This window comes from Piliocolobus tephrosceles, chromosome 8 (assembly GCF_002776525.5).
Source record: "Piliocolobus tephrosceles isolate RC106 chromosome 8, ASM277652v3, whole genome shotgun sequence".
Classification (NCBI taxonomy): domain Eukaryota; kingdom Metazoa; phylum Chordata; class Mammalia; order Primates; family Cercopithecidae; genus Piliocolobus; species Piliocolobus tephrosceles.
In genome coordinates this window covers 112,740,953-112,758,830 of record NC_045441.1, presented here as the reverse complement: position 1 = coordinate 112,758,830, position 17,878 = coordinate 112,740,953, and the positions used below count along the sequence as shown (strand labels likewise).

Genomic DNA, 17,878 nt, shown 5'->3' with positions numbered 1-17,878 from the left:
TCCGTGTTGGGAGATCCACTGCTCTCTTCAAAGCTGTCAGACAGAGTCGTTCACATCTGCACAGGCTTCTGCTCCTTTAGCTGAGCCCTGTCCCCAGAGGCGCAGTCTACAGAGACAGGCAGGTTTCCTTGAGCTGCTGTGAGCTCCACCCAGTTCCAGCTTCCCAGCAGCTTTATTTACCTACTTAAGCCTCAGCGCGGCGGGCGCCCCTCCCCCAGCCTCGCTGCTGCCTTGCGGTTAGATTGCCGCAGACTGCTGTGTTAGCAAGGAGGGAGGCTCCATGGGCGTGGGACCCTCCCGGCCAGGTGTGGGATATATTCTCCGGTGTGCCGGTGTTACAGCGCAGTATTGGGGTGGGAGTTACCCAATTTTCCAGGTGTTGTTTGTCTCAGTTCCCCTGGCTAGGAAAAGGGACTCCCTTCCCCCTTGCGCTTCCCAGGTGAGGCGATGCCTCGCCCTGCTTCAGCTCTCGCTGGTCAGGCTGCAGCAGCTGACCCGCACGGATTGTCCGGCACTCCCGAGTGAGATGACCCCAGTACCTCAGTTGAAAATGTAGAAATCACGGGTCTTCTGTGTCGCTCGTGCTGCGAGATGGAGACTGAAGCTGTTCCTATTCGGCCATCTTGCTCCGCCCTCCTCATGTGACTTTTTTTCCTTGTTATGTTACTCTCTGGTTTTAGTATTTGGATAATGTGAATCTTCTCTGTGTTCTTCAATTTTCTAAAACAGGTTGTGTAAAATTAGTAGGATTTCTTCATAAAATGTTAGGAATTCAACAGTGACACCAACTAGGTCTGGAGTTTTCTTTGTGGGAAGGTTTAAACTATAGATTCAATTTATTTAATAAATATAGGGGTATTCATAGACTTATTTATTGTTCAGTAAGCTTTGAGAGTTACTGTCTTTAAAGGAATTGGTAATTTTATCTGAGTTGTGAATTTATTGGCATAAAAATGTTAATAATATTCCATGTTATCCTTTTAATACCTATCGGATCTATAGTGATGTTACCTCAATACCTGGTAATTTTGTGTCTCCTCCTTTTTTTCCTGATCAGTCTGCCTAGGAATTTATCAGTTTTATTACTCTTCCCCTGATTTTTCCCAGTTCTTTTTCTCTGTTCCATTTTGTTAATTTCTATTGTTATTTATTTCCTTCATTATGCTTACCTTTGGTTCAGTTTACTACTCTTCCAGTCCTGTGGTGGAAGCTGAGGTCATTTGATTTGAGAACTTTCTTCTTTCCTAATTATAGGTGTTTGGTGCTGTAAATTTTCCCTTAAGTACTGCTTCAGCTGCATCCTCACATTTTGATACGTTGAGTTGACATTTTCTTTCAGTTCAAAATACTTTCTAATTATCCTTTTGATTATTTCTTGACCCATGGATTATTTAGAAGTAGGTTATTTAATTGCTAAATACTTGGGGATTTTTCAGATATCTTTCTGTTACTGATTTCTAATTTTATTATAATGAGAGAATGTAATTTTGTATAATTTGAGTTTTGTTTTTTGTTTTTGTTTTTTTTCCTTCTGAGACGGTGTTTTGCTCTTGTTGCCCAGGCTGGAGTGCAATGGCATGATCTTGGCTCACCACAACCTCTGACTCCCAGGTTCAGTGATTCTCCTGCCTCAGCCCCCTGAGTAGCTGGGATTACAAGCACGCGCCACCACACTGGGCTAATTTTGTATTTTCAGTAGAGATGGGGTTTCTCCATGTTGGTAAGGCCGGTCGTAAACTCCCGATCTCAGGTGATCTGCCCACTTCTGCCTTCCAAAGTGGCACGCCTGAGATTACAGGCGTGAGCCACCGTGCCCCACCAATTTGAGTTCTTTTAAATTTATTGAGACTTATTTTAACAACTAGAATACAAATGACATTGGAGAATATCCTGTGTGCATGTAGGAAGAATTTACTTTCTATTGTGTTTGGGTGTAGTAATCAATAAATGGCAATTAGATCAAGTTGGTTGATAATGTTGTTTAGATTTCCTATGTTTTTACAAATTTCCCATTTATTTATTGAAGCTAAAACTATGTAAAACTCTATGGATGGAAGAGAAGCCTACTGTCTATGGGGAGGAATCCATGAGCATCCTGCTCGTGGAAGTGCAAGGACAGAATTTATTCTGCAAATTCAAAACCAGGGTTGCTGCATGTGAGAGGCGCAGTAAATAAGGAGAACTATAAATGTGGCACATAAGTATTTTTAGGAATAGTTCAGAAAATCCAAAAAAACGTGGAATGAACTGAAACTTATGATAATGCCAATGACTAAAGTGACTTTGGGAATATTTGTTCAGAATAATAAGCAGTGGGCTGCAGTTTCAACCTGTTTTGCTTTCATGTCTGTGCAGAGCATAGCACAAACATGGCTTAAGTGAGTTTGGGTTCCCAGTCCAGATGTATATTCCAAGGTAGCAGAGTAATGATCAAAACTGTTCTTAGTAAACTTTAGTCATGAAGAATGGGCGAAGTGCCCAGAAGACATGATCTGTCAGAGAAGACTTACGGTTGATTATTACAAACATTACAGCTTTTTATAAATCCCTCCTCCTTTTGACAGGTACATGACTGACATTTGAAGATTATTTATACCAAATTTCCCCAAGTTTACCTTGCTGAAATTTTTGTTGCATCCTATGCATTTTGACATGTAGCGTTTTTTTATTAATATTGTTATGCTTTTTACTTTTCTTTGATTAAATTGTTATTTTTGATGATATTTCTTCAATTAACAAGCAATTGGAATATTTCTATTTAAACTTTTGTTATTGTAGTTTAATTGTTCTGTGGCAAAAATGTAGTTTGTAACATTTCTGATTTCTACTACACTATGATATATCTATATAAATGGTTTATTGAACTTGGAAAATGAGGTTACATTTTCAGCTTTTGGTGTTCAGAGCTTGATGTATGACAATTTAATTTTTAAAAATCATTGTTCAAATATCTTATGCTTTTAATTTTTTTACTTGGCTCTGTCATAGATTAATGCATTTGTATTTTATCTATTTTTTAATTATATAAAATGTACTCCCCAACATTGTGTTGATAATTGAATTTTTTAAAAACATACTTGATGGTATATGATTTCCTGTATAAACATTCATGACAGTCAGCTGTTTCATGATAAAATCACCTTCTACCTAAAAGACCTGAATTTTGAGGTTCTCCCCCCAGTTTTATGTTTTAATATTGCTACTTTGGCTTTCTTTTTTGTTCATATCTGCTAACCTTTCTTTCTTTTTTTTATGCTTTAAGTTCTAGGGTACATGTGCACAACGTGCAGGTTTGTTACATATGTGTACATGTGCCATGTTGGTGTGCTGCACCCATTAACTAGTCATTTACATTAGGTGTATCTCCTAATGCTATCCCTCCCTCCTCCCCCTCCCCACAATAGGACCCAGTGTGTGATGTTCCCCTTCCTGTGTCCAAGTGTTCTCATTGTTCAATTCCCACCTATGAGTGAGAGCATGTGGTATTTGGTTTTCTGTTCTTGCGATAGTTTGCTGAGAATGATGGTTTCTCAGCTGCATCCATGTCCCTACAAAGGACACGAACTCATCCTTTTTTATGGCTGCATAGTATTCCATGGTGTATATGTGCCACATTTTCTTAATCCAGTCTGTCACTGATGGACGTTTGGGTTGATTCCAAATCTTTGCTATTGTGAATAGTGCCACAGTAAACATACGTGTGCGTGTGTGTTTATAGTAGCATGACTTATAATCCTTTGGGTATATCCCCAGTAATGGGATGGCTGGGTCATACGGTATTTCTAGTTCTAGATTCTTGAGGAATCACCACACTATCTTCCACAATGGTTGAACTAGTTTATAGTCCCACCAATAGTGTAAAAGTGTTCCTATTTCTCCACATCCTCTCCAGCACCTGTTGTTTCCTGAGTTTTTAATGATTGCCATTCTAACTGGTGTGAGATGGTATCTCATTGTGGTTTTGATTTGCATTTCTCTGATGGCCAGTGATGACGAGCATTTTTTCATGTGTCTGTTGGCTGTATGAATGTCTTCTTTTGAGAAGTATCTGTTCCTGTCCGTTGCCCACTTTTTGATGGGGTTGTTTGTTTTTTTCTTGTAAATTTGATTGAGTTCTTTGTAGGTTCTGGATATTAGCCCTTCATCAGATGAGTAGATTGCAAAAATTTTCTCCCATTCTGTAGGTTGCCTATTCATTCTGATGGTAGTTTCTTTTGCTGTGCAGAAGCTCTTTAGTTTAATTAGATCCCATTTGTCAATTTTGGCTTTTGTTGCCATTGCTTTTGGTGTTTTAGCCATGAAGTCCTTGCCCATGCCTATGTCGTGAATGGTATTACCTAGGTTTTCTTCTAAGGATTTTATGGTTTTAGGTCTGTTATTTACGTCTCTAATCCATCTTGAATTAATTTTTGTATAAGGAGTAAGGAAAGGATCCAGTTTCAGCTTTCTACTTATGGCTAGCCAATTTTCCCAGCACCATTTATTAAATAGGGAATCCTTTCCCCATTTCTTGTTTTTGTCAGGTTTGTCAAAGATCAGATGGCTGTAGATGTGTGATATTATTTCTGAGGGCTCCGTTCTGTTCCATTGGTCTATATCTCTGTTTTGGTACCAGTACCATGCTGTTTTGGTTACTGTAGCCTTGTAGTATAGCTTGAAGTCAGGTGGCGTGATGCCTCCAGCTTTGTTCTTTTGGCTTAGGATTGTCTTGGCAATGCAGGGTCTTTTTTGGTTCCATGTGAACTTTAAAGCAGTTTTTTCCAATTCTGTGAAGAAAGTCATTGGTAGCTTAATGGGGATGGCATTGAATCTATAAATTACCTTGGGCAGTACGGCCATTTTCACAATATTGATTCTTCCTATCCATGAGCATGGTATGTTCTTCCATTTGTTTGTGTCCTCTTTGATTTCGCTGAGCAGTGGTTTGTAGTTCTCCTTGAAGAGGTCCTTTACATCCCTTGTAAGTTGGATTCCTAGGTATTTTATTCTCTTTGAAGCTATTGTGAATGGGAGTTCATTCCTGATTTGGCTCTCTGCTTGTCTGTTACTGGTATATAAGAATGCTTGTGATTTTTGCATATTGATTTAGTATGCTGAGACTTTGCTGAAGTTGCTTATCAGCTTAAGGAGATTTTGGGCTGAGACAATGGGGTTTTCTAAATATACAATCATGTCTTCTGCAAACAGGGACAATTTGACTTCTTCTTTTCCTAACTGAATACCCTTGATTTCTTTCTCTTGCCTGATTGCCCTAGCCAGAACTTCCACCACTATGTTGAATAGGAGTGGTGAGAGAGGGCATCCCTGTCTTGTGCCAGTTTCAAAGGGAATGCTTCCAGTTTTTGCCCATTCAGTATGATATTGTCTGTGGGTTTGTCATAAATAGCTCTTATTATTTTGAGATACTTTCCATCAATACCGAATTTATTGAGAGTTTTTAGCATGAAGGGCTGTTGAATTTTTGTCAAAGGCCTTTTCTGCATCTATTGAGATGATCATGTGGTTTTTGTCCTTGGTTCTGTTTATATGCTGGATTACGTTTATTGATTTGCATATGTTGAACCAGCCTTGCATCCCAGGGATGAAGCCCACTTGATCATGGTGGATAACCTTTTTGATGTGCTGCTGGATTCGGTTTGCCAGTATTTTATTGAGGATTTTTGCCTCAAAGTTCATCAGGGATATTGGTCTAAAATTCTCTTTTTTTGTTGTGTCTCTGCCAGGCTTTGGTATCAGGATGATGTTGGCCTCCTAAAATGAGTTAGGGAGGATTCCCTCTTTTTCTATTGATTGGAATAGTTTCAGAAGGAATGGTACCAACTTCTCCTTGTACCTCTGGCAGATTTCGGCTGTGAATCCGTCTGGTCCTGGACTATTTTTGGTTGGTAGGCTATTAATTATGGCCTCAATTTCAGAGCCTACTGTTGGTCTATTCAGGGATTCAACTTCTCCTGGTTTAGTCTTGGGAGAGTGTATAAGTGTTCTGGAAATTATCCATTTCTTCTAGGTTTTCTAGTTTATTTGCATAGAGGTGTTTATAGTATTCTCTGATGGTAGTTTGTATATCTGTGGGGTCGATGGTGATACCATTTATCACTTTTTATTGCATCTATTTGATTCCTCTCTCTTTTCTTCTTTATTAGTCTTGCTAGCAGTCTATCAATTTTGTTGATCTTTTCAAAAACCAGCCCCTGGATTCATTGATATTTTGGAGGGTTTTTTGTGTCTCTATCTCCTTCAGTTCTGCTCTGATCTTAGTTATTTCTTGCTTTCTGCTAGCTTTTGAATGTGTTTGCTCTTGCTTCTCTAGTTCTTTTAATTGTGATGTTAGGGTGTCAGTTTTAGATCTTTCCTACTTTCTCTTGTGGGCATTTAGTGCTATAAATTTCCCTCTACACACTGCTTTAAATGTGTCCCAGAGATTGTGATATGTTGTGTCTTTGTTCTCATTGGTTTCAAAGAACATCTTTATTTCTACCTTCATCTCGTTATGTACCCAGTAGTCATTCAGGAGCAGGTTATTCAGTTTCCATGTAGTTGAGCGGTTTTGATTGAGTTTCTTAGTCCTGAGTTCTAGTTTGATTGCACTGTGGTCTGAGAGACAGTTTGTTATAATTTCTATTCTTGTACATTTGCTGAGGAGTGCTTTACTTGCAACTATGTGGTCAATTTTGGAATAAGTGTGATGTGGTGCTGAGAAGAATGTTTATTCTGTTGATTTGGGGTGGGGAGTTCTGTAGATGTCTATTAGGTTCACTTGGTGCAGAGTTGAGTTCAATTCCTGGATATCCTTGTTAACTTTCTGTCTCATTGATCTCTCTAATGTTAACAGTGGGGTGTTAAAGTCTCCCATTGTTATTGTATGGGAGTCTAAGTCTCTTTGTAAGTCTCTAAGGACTTGCTTTATGAATCTGGATGCTCCTGTATTGGGTGCATATATATATTTAGGATAGTTAGCTCTTCCTGTTGAATTGATCCCTTTACCATTATGTAATGACCTTCTTTGTCTCATTTGATCTTTGATGGTTTAAAGTCTGTTTTATCAGAGACTAGGATTGCAACCGCTGCTTTTTTTTTTTTTTTCCATTTGCCTGGTAGATCTTCCTCCATCCCTTTATTTTGAGCCTATATGTATCTCTTCATGTGAGATGGGTCTCCTGAATACAGCAAACTGATGGGTCTTGACTCTTTATCCAATTTGCCAGTCTGTGTCTTTTAATTGAACCATTTAGTCCATTTACATTTAAGGTTTATATTGTTATGTGTGAACTTGATCCTGTCCTTATGATATTAGCTGGTTATTTTGCTTGTTAGTTGATGCAGTTTCTTCCTAGCATCGATGGACTTTACATTTTGGCATGTTTTTGCAATGGCTGATCCCTGTTGTTCCTTTCCATGTTTTTTGCTTCCTTCAGGATCTCTTGTAGGGCAGGCCTGTTGGTGACAAAATCTCTAAGCATTTGCTTGTCTGTAAAGGGTTTTATTTCTCCTTCACTTATGAAACTCAGTTTGGCTGGAATATGAAATTCTGGGTTGAAAATTCTTTTCTTTAAGAATGTTGAATATTGGCCTCCACTCTCTTCTGGCTTGGAGAATTTCTGCCGAGAGATCTGCTGTTAGTCTGGTGGGCTCTTCTTTGTGTGTAACCTGACCTTTCTCTCTGGCTGCCCTTAACATTTTTTCCTTCATTTCATCTTCGGTGAATCTGACCATTATGTGTCTTGGAGTTGCTCTTCTGGAGGAGTATCTTTGTGGCATTCTCTGTATTTCCTGAATTTGAATGTTGGCCTGCCCTACTAGGTTCAGGAAGTTCTCCTGGATGATATTCTATAGAGTGTTTTCCAACTTGGTTCCATTTTCTCCCTCACTTTCAGGCACACCAATCAGATGTAGATTTGGTCTTTTCATATAATCCTATATTTCTTGGAGACTTTGTTCGTTTCTTTTTATTCTTTTTTCTCTATACTTCTCTTCTTGCTTCATTTCATTCATTTGATCTTCAATCACTGATACTCTTTCTTCCAGTTGATCGAGTCGGTTATTGAAGCTTGTGCATTTGTCACGTAGTTCTCATGTTATGGTTTTCATCTCTAGCAGTTCTTTTAAGGACTTCTCTACATTGGTTATTCTAGTTAGCCATTTGTCAAATCTTTTTTCAAGGTTTTTAGTTTCTTTGCACTGGTTACATAGTTCCTCCTTTAGCTCTGAGAAGTTTGATCAGCTGAAGCCTTCTTCTCTCAACTCGTCAAAGTCATTCTCCATCCAGCTTGTTCTGTTGCTGGCGATGAGCTGCGTTCCTTATAAGGGGGAGATACGCTCTTATTTTTTGAATTTCCAGCTTTTCTGCACTGCTTTTTCCCCATCTTTGTGGTTTTATCTGCCTTTAGTCTTTGATGATGGTGACGTACTGATGGGGTTTTGGTGTGGGTGTCCTTTCTGTTTGTTACTTTTCCTTCTAACAGTCAGGACCCTCCGCTGCAGGTCTGTTGGAGTTTGCTTGAGGTCCACTCCAGACCCTGTTTGCCTGGGTATCAGCAGCAGAGGCTGCAGAAGATAGAATATTGCTGAACAGCAAGTGTTGCTGTCTGATTCTTGCTCTGGAAGCTTCGTCTCAGGGGTGTACCCAGCTGTGTGAGGTGTAACGTATTAGTCTGCACCTAGTGGGGGATGTCTCCCAGTTAGGCCACTCAGGGGTGAGGGACTCACTTGAGCAGGCAGTCTGTCCGTTCTCAGATCTCAACCTCCGTGCTGGGGGATCCACTGCTCTCTTCAAAGCTGTCAGATGGGGGCATTTACCTCTTCTGAGGTTTCTGCTGCTTTTTGTTTAGCTATGCCCTGTCCCCAGAGGAGGAGTCTACAGAGGCAGGCTGGCTTCCTTGAGCTGTGGTGGGCTCCCCCAAATTCAAACTTCCCAGCAGCTTTGTTTACCTGCTTAAGCCTCAGGAATGGCTGGTGCCCCTCCCCCAGCCTTGCTGCCACCTTGCAGTTAGATCTCAGACTGCTGTGCTAGCAATGAGGGAGGCTCCCTGGGCGTGGGACCCTCCAGGCCAGGTGTGGGATATAATCTGGTGGGCTGTTTGCTAAGACTCTTGGTAAAGTGCAGTATTAGGGTGGGAGTTACCCGATTTTCCAGGTGTTGTGTGTCTCACTTTCCTTTGGCTGGGAAAAGGAATTCCCTTTGCCTTTGCGCTCCCCAGGTTGGCGATTCCTCGCCCTGCTTCAGCTCTCACTGGTCGCGCTGCACCCAGGGACCAGCGCCAACTGTCTGACACGCCCCAGTGAGATGAACCCGGTACCTCAGTTGAAAATGCAGAAATCACGTGTCTTCTGTATCGCTCACGCTGGGAGCTGGAGGCTGGAGCTGTTCCTGTTCAGCCATCTTGGGCGTGCCCCCTCTGCTAACCTTTTAAATTTCACCTTTGGTGTCAGTTTTTTTCAAGTGTCCCCTCTGAAAACATCATGTCCCTAGAATTTTGCAAAATTATCTCATTTTCAACAGGAAAATATCTGTATAATCATTTCATATTTTAAACATAACTATTATGCTTTTTTTTTTTTTGCTTTTCTCTTCTTGCTTTCTGTACTATTTAAAATATTTTTTCTTTTTTTTGTATAACCTCATAGTTGTTATTATCTTCCGCAGTGACTTGAAATGTTAGGCATTCTTCTGAAAGTTTCTCAAAGACTTTCTTAAAGCATGGCAAACTGTCAAATAGCTTGATAAGCTGCTCTTTTCTCTAGTTCCGAGTTGCTTAAGTTGGGGTTTCCCATGTTCTGCTACGATGTTCCCTTTCTGAAATGAGAAAGCAGAAGTTTGGATAATAACATTTATGTGCTTTTTTGACAGTCTTTCATTTATTTGGTAGTATCTGCACTATATCTTTTCGAAATTCCCCTGGGTTTCTTACGTAGGGATAAATTCCTTTCAGATTTTTAGTACTGATTCAGGTCTCTCTCATTTCTCCCGTCTTTCATATTTCTTTTATCATTTTAGCAGTGACCTAGGAGAGGGGAGGTAGAAGTTTGTGTAGAAGCTTCTATCTTGTCAGAAATTTGGTATGCCATATTTTAAGAGGTACTATGATAAATCAGAGGAGCTTGACTTACATGGACAGAAAATGAGTCAAATGATGCACAACTGAAGAAATAGAAATATTTATATCTAGAGAAGATAAAATATAAATGAGGGGTAATTGTTCCCTTCACATACCTAAAGGAGTACCATGTGGCCCAAGAAACAACCTGATGCAGTGTTGCCTCACAAGCTAGTATTAGAACCAGGGTGGGCCAATTAAACCTGTTCAAGCTGTTCAGAGAAGGATCCTTTCTTAAACGTGGGGTTGAACAATTTAATTTCTCAAGTTCTTTTCAACCCTATTCTTTTGTTAATGTAAATAAAGTTGACATTTTTGAATTGTGGGATACAATAGAGTTTTCTTCTGCAAATTTAGTATATGTAAAAATTAAATGAAAACTTGGTAAAATGCATGCATCTGAGCTCAGAAATTTTGATTTATTTAAGTTTGGGCAGCACATTTTTTATTGATAGTAACCAGGGTTTAAAATATCATAAATATTGTGATAACATAATGCATTAGTTTGAGTAAACAGTAAATGCAATTACTTTATAACGTCTGTGACTATAATTAGAGTTTTTTAAATAAATGGAAAATGGCACCTAAGTGAATGAAGGAAATGACTGATATCAACAATTCTGCATAAAACTATATCAACTTAGGTCCTTGGGGAGGCAGACACCAGGAAGTAATTGGTAGTAAAAGATAAAGAGGAAAGGGAGCAGAGGAAGGAAAAAGAAATCTTCAGTTTGAGATGAGATTTGACACCTCATCAACTGAGAGAGGGAAGGAAAGAAGATGGGGTATGGAGAGTCTTAGCTCTAAGGAAGGCTAAGCCAGCCTAACAATTGGCTCTGGTATGATTGACCACAGAAAAGTCCATTGTTGGGCAGATACAGCCTGGTTCTGACTCCCACATGGTGCTTGGTCATTGATGAGAACTTTGTAGGCAGAATGTGTCCTCAGCTTCAACAAGGCAGCAGATCTGAAATGCTGTAGTTGGAACTGTCAATTACCTTTACCCTTTGTGACAGGTACTCTCTTGAAGGGAGATGTGAACAGTGCACGCTCATGGCTGCCACAAAGTCCAAGTCATATTTTTGTCAATGCTAGGCAGTATGAATGCTCACTTGGAGACACAATTTGACATCATCTGTACTGTTTCCCTTTGGCTTCTGTTTGTTTGACTCTACTTTTATTAAGTCTCTCAGCTTCCATTTTGTCACTTTTCTTGCGCATCAGGTATACAATAATAAATGATTCTATCCGTGTATACTTTTGTTTAAATTGATGTAAAAATAAAATACTTCTCGTCAGGATGTGATCATAAAAAAGTGGGATTTTAAAAACTCAAGAGTCTATTGTGTTATTCCTCTAGTCTGGCGGCAAGAAGAACTTACACGTATTAACCAATCTTTCACTGGAGCTGAAAGGAAAGCTGCTCTGTGTGAACTTCTGGAAAAAGAGACTCAGATAATTGCTTCTATTGGGAGACATAGATACACTGCTTACATGGCGAATCAGGAAGCAGCAATACAAGCTTTTTTGGATAAGGTTAGTGAAGTAACTACTGTTTAAATATGAATGTATTCTGAATTTAAAAATGTAGAATAATGTACCAGACGAAAGACTTAGATTACAAGAATTTACATGAATTTTGTTTAGGATTTTGATGACATATTTCTTAAAATGTGATATATATTTTTTTCCAGTATAGCTTTAGATTTTAATAGCAGCCTAGGGTAAAAATTGATAGGTAATATGAAATCCATACATTCTTAATTAAGGAGATTGGCCATGAAGCAAAAGATGGAGACCCATTTCTCGTGACTCTGTTCATGTAGATTTAGATTGGCTATATAAATTAGATAAGTTGTATACCGTGATAAAATGCAGAGTATTAAAGTCACAAAACATCTAGGTCTGGGGTGCTCTGATGGTAAGCAACCTGGGAGAAATAGCTATAGACTAGTATTTTTGCTTTGGCTCACATCATTAACTGACTTCAAATTTCTGACAGAAAGAATATATGATTATTGAAAACCACAAAAACATATAATTAAGGAAAAAACTAAAGTAATTACCACTTTTGTGGTCAAACTATCTGTTTGATTTTGAATAGCCTGTTTCCATAGTGACCAATTTTCTTTTGTAAACCTGGTATTTCCAAACAATTTAAAGCCAATTCAGCTACAGAAGAAAAGGGGTGTATTTCTCTAAGATGTTAGCCTGTAGTGCTTCTGATTCTATGGTTCTTATTATTTGAGGACATTTGTTCTTACAAATCATAGTTTTGATATTCTAAATGACCTCTTCTAATCTTATTCACTCCTTTATTTGATCTCAGTTTATCTGTGCCTTTAACTACTGCCTGCATCCCAGAACTCCCTATAGGTCCATGCCAGATCTCTTTAAGGAGCTTCCACATCATATATCCAATGGCCTACTGTCACTGCTCTTTGGATATCCCAAGATTACACTTCAAGGAGACGTGATGAACCCTAAGTCATATCACCTTACTATCTCTTGCCCCCTCGCCTGTAAACTGATCTTGTTCTGCATCGTATAACCTATCTGTATGAAATTTCATCATCTATTCAGTTGCTCCAGACAGAAACCTGGGTATTATTTTTGACTTCTCCATCTAGCCACCAACCTGTTTATTCTACTGTTTAATACCTCCTTAATTCTTTTTTTAATCCTTGGTCAATTATTTAATAGTGATTTTGAGCACTTACTAAGTACTCTGCTTTAGCATACATTGTTCCTTTTTTTTATTATACTTTAAGTTCTAGGGTACATGTGCACAACGTGCAGGTTTGTTACATAGGTATACATGTGCCAGGTTGGTTTGCTGTACCCATTAACTCGTCATTTACATTAGGTATTTCTCCTAATGCTGTCCCTCCCCCTGCTTCCCACCTCATGGCAGGCCCCTGTGTGTGATATTCCCCACCCTCTGTCCAAGTTTTCTCATTGTTCAGTTCCCACCTGTAAGTGAGAACTTGCAGTGTTTGGTTTTCTGTCCTTGTGATAGTTTGCTCAGAATGATGGTTTCCAGCTTCATCCCTGCAAAGGACATGAACTCATCCTTTTTTATGGCTGCATAGTATTCCATGGTGTATATATGCCACATTTTCTTAATCCAGTCTATCATTGATGGACATAATGGGTTAGTTCCAAGTTTTTGCTATTGTGAAGAGTGCCACAATAAACATACGTGTGCATGTGTCTTTATAGTAGCATGATTTATAATCCTTTGGGTATATACCCAGTAATGGGATCACTAAATCAAATGGTATTTCTAGTTCTAGATCCTTGAGGAATGGCCACACTGTCTTCCATGATGGTTGAACTTGTTTATACTTCCACCAACAGTGTAAAAGCATTCCTATTTCTCCACATCCTCTCCAGCATCTGTTGTTTCCTGACTTTTTAATGATCGCCATTTTAACTGGTGTGAGATGGTATCTCATTGTGGTTTTGATTCGCATTTCTCTGATCACCAGTGATGATGAGCATTGTTTCATGTGTCTGTTGACTGCATAAATGTCTTCTTTTGAGAAGTGTCTGTTCACATCCTTCACCCACTTTTTGATGGGATTTTTTTCTTGTAAATTTAAGTTCTTTGTAGATTCTGGATATTAACCCTTTGTCAAATGGGTACATTGCAAAAATTTTCTTCCATTCTGTAGGTTGCCTGTTTACTCTGATGGTAGTTTCTTTTGCTATACAGAAGCTCTTTAGTTTAATTGGATCCCATTTGCCTATTTTGACTTTTATTGCCATTGCTTTTGGTGTTTTAGTCATGAAGTCCTTGCCCATGCCTATGTCCTGAATGGTATTGCCTAGGTTTTCTTTTAGGGTTTTTATGGTTTTAGGTCTAACATTTAAGTCGTTAATCCATCTTGAATTAATTTTTCTATAAAGTGTGTAAGGAAGGGATTCAGATTCAGCTTTCTACATATGGCTAGCCAGTTTTCCCAGCACCCCTTATTAAATAGGGAATCCTTTCCCCATTTCTTGTTTTTGTCAGGTTTGTCAAAGATCAGATGGTTTTAGATGTATGGTGTTATTTCGGAGGCCTCTGTTCTGTTCCATTGGTCTATATCTCTGTTTTGGTACCAGTACCATGCTGTTTTGGTTACTGTAGCCTTGTAGTATAGTTTGAAGTTAGGTAGCATGATGCTTCCAGCTTTGTTCTCTTTGCTTAGGATTGTCTTGGTAATGCAGGGTCTTTTTTGGTTCCATATGAACTTTAAAGTAGTTTTTTCCAATTCTGTGAAGAAAGTTATTGGTAACTTGATGGGGATGGCATTGAATCTGTAAATTACCTTGGGTAGTATGGCCATTTTCACAATATTGATTCTTCCTATCCATGAGCATGGCATGTTCTTCCATTTGTTTGTGTCCTCTTTTATTTCACTGAGCAGTGGTTTGTAGTTCTCCTTGAAGAGGTCCTTCACATCCCTTGTAAGTTGGATTCCTAATACCTCTTTAATTCTTTACTTCTTCCTTTCCAAACCCACTACCATTGCCTGTAGGGAAAAGGCTCTGCCTTGGTGTCCTGATGAGCCTGCATATATCAAATAGGCCTTCCTATCTCCCCTGGGAGAATGTAATGAGACAGGTCGTGCCTTATCTTGTGTGCATGAGCTTGACCCTGACTTAATTGAATCTGGATTTTCTTCTCATCTGGATTCCTTTATGTTTCCAAATTGAGCTGCTGCCTCCAGTTTCACTTCTCAGTTCTCTCCTCCATTATCTACATCACTGCCAACTTGGCCTCACTAAACACAACTCTGACCCTGTCCTTCCTCACTGCCCTTAGGGAACAAGGATTTTTGTGTTTGCAAACCTCACTTATCTCACTGTTGCATCACCGCCATTTCTCCCTGCATACTGTACCCATACTGCTTCAGCCATGCTCAATTACTTGCATATCCCCAGAAAGACCAGGTACTCTCGATCCTTTTGCATTGGGTGCCTTTACATGGAATATCCTTTCCTTCCTTCCTTAGTAGCTAGCTATTGACCTTGTAAAACAAGCTCAGATGCCTCTTCTTTCAGAAAGAAAATGCTGGTCCACCTACTTTAGCCTGTAGTATATGCTCTCATGAGACTGTCTCATCTCTTTCTTTGTACATAGTGTGCAGTCTTTATTGTATCTACATGCCTGAATCCTTTCTAGATTTTGAACCTTTAAAGGAAAGAGTTGTCATTTATCTCTGTATCCTCATATCTTAGCACAGTTCTTACTACAGTGTCAATAAATGTTTGTGGAAGAAGGTAGGGAGGAAGAATAAGGGACACAAACAGTGGTTGTATAATTTTGTATTCCAACTATCATCAAGAAATTATGTAATGTAGATACTGTAATTTAAAATGCTTAAATATCTTAATTCTAGGAAAGATGAATTTATTTTAGGAAAGCTATAATATTCATACTTCTCCAGAGTCATCTTTCAAAATAAACTTATTTATTTAGCAAGTTGCTTTATCTGCATCCTGCTTTATCACTGGGATAATTGTTAACCTCACCAGAGAAGAGAGTATAGGCCCAGGGCAACACGAATGTTCAAAGGAGATGGAAGCCTCTGAGTGTCTGTGGACAAGGAAGATGGGTGTCACCTTTCTTTACTTGATGCTGAGCCTTCTGCAGAATTTTCCCACTAGTGCCATCATACTGTTTTCTATTTCCTGCAAACTATTTAAAATTCTATTGTTGTATATACTTACCCAATGTTTATTCTTCTTTATGCCCAGAACATTCCCTACCCCAGGCCCCATGTCTAGCGTTGTCTGTAAACATTTAACTAAGCTTTTTGAAATTATGGAGTATCCATAAATGGATCAAGACCCAACATAGGAAAGTGATTCCAGAGTCGGTTGATGACCATTACCTTTTCTCGTGAGGTGTGGCACTCTAAGAAGGTTTTCATGTAAACCTCACCAAAAAGAAGAAAATAAAGTGAAATGGAGAAATTTAAAAATTCTGTTTACCAGAATTCCTAGGAGGAAGGAAGATCTATTTTTTGTTTTTGTTTTCTTGTAAATACTTTGATAAGCTATTGGGGTGGAATTTGAGACCCTGAAGGATCCTGAGTCCAGGAAGAATTGTTCTATTCCAGGAAAATGGAGGTTTTCAAGAGTTGTCCTAGAGGGAAATAGATAAGGTAAAGTGAGGAGGCAGTTGGAAGGCAGTGGGTGTACAGTGTGACTTTTTGTGACTTCTTTAGTTATATGACTAAATAAAGGAAATACTAAATGCAACATCATTTTATTTTTGGAAAGGGAGAGCAAACAAGATAAATAAGCTGGGCTCCGTGTCCAGATGGATACAGGCTAACACACAAAGGTGAAAGGCAGAGAATTGAGGGAAGGATGAAGTTAGCCACAAGAATTTGTAGAAATCAAGGCAAAGGCATTTTGTAGGTGACATGGTTTAGAATTGGAGTTCTAAACCCACAGTTGCCCCAGCTGATAAACCAGTTAATCTCATCAATCTCCAGGCTAAATTTGAAGGAAACTGACATTTTAGTAGATACAATGGGATTTTCTTTCAGTTTTGACTAAAGACTTGTATTAGGACAGGAAGAACACACCACAATATGGATCAGTTATACTTGATGACAACTCCCAGTCAGTTCACATAGCCTAATTAGTCCAGTGTTTAAAAATATTGACTAACAGTGACTTCTGGCCTGCTTTTACCCTGCTATAGTAAATTAAAAACTCACTGCTACTCTCATTCAGAATCATTTAAATCACCTTTTTGTATATGATGCTATACTAAGAAGACAAGATAAATTTTATTCTTCTGATGTGAATACTTATAAAATGTCTGTTTTTCTCTATGCTTGTCAATCTCCCCCACTCCAAGCCTAGTATTATCTCTAATATTCAGGAGGAGTCAGTGTAGATTTCATAAAACTTGAATGAAGTAACTTATTATTCTGAAGTTTTTCGGTTTTTTTTCCTTTTTTTATTATATTTTTTTAATTATTATACTTTAAGTTCTAGGGTACATGTGCATAACGTGCAGGTTTGTTACTTATGTATACTTGTGCCATGTTGGTGTGCTGCACCCATCAACTCGTCAGCACCCATCAATTCATTTATATCATGTATAACTCCCCAATGCAATCCCTCCCCCTTTCCCCCTCCCCATGATAGGCCCCAGTGTGTGATGTTCCCCTTCCCGAGTCCAAGTGATCTCATTGTTCACTTCCCACCTATAAGCGAGAACATGCGGTGTTTGGTTTTCTGTTCTTGTGATAGTTTGCTAAGAATGATGGTTTCCAGCTGCATCCATGTCCCTACAAAGGATGCAAACTCATCCTTTTTTATGGCTGCATAGTATTCCATGGTGTATATGTGCCACATTTTCTTAATCCAGTCTGTCACAGATGGACATTTGGGTTGATTCCAAGTCTTTGCTATTGTGAATAGTGCCACAATAAACATACGTGTGCATGTGTCTTTGTAGTAGAATAATTTATAATCCTTTGGGTATATACCCAGTAGTGGGATGGCTGGGTCATATGGTACATCTACTTCTAGATCCTTGAGGAATTGCCATACTGTTTTCCATAATGGTTGAACTAGTTTACAATCCCACCAACAGTGTAAAAGTGTTCCTATTTCTCCACATCCTCTCCAACACCTGTTGTTTCCTGATTTTTTAATGATTGCCATTCTAACTGGTGTGAGATGGTATCTCATTGTGGTTTTGATTTGCATTTCTCTGATGGCGAGTGATGATGAGCATTTTTTCATGTGTCTGTTGGCTGTATGAATGT

General features: G+C 38.9%; 1 protein-coding gene across 2 annotated transcripts in view; it reads left to right on the top strand.

Moving 5' to 3' along the window:
• IQUB (IQ motif and ubiquitin domain containing) overlaps window positions 1-17,878 on the top strand; it is a 104,794-nt gene that overhangs the window by 51,506 nt on the left and 35,410 nt on the right. For both annotated transcript variants that reach the window (XM_026454369.1, XM_026454370.1), the window contains one exon: window positions 11,455-11,630. In XM_026454369.1, coding sequence (XP_026310154.1) covers window positions 11,455-11,630 — 176 coding nt within the window. The remainder of the gene's footprint in view (window positions 1-11,454; window positions 11,631-17,878) is intronic.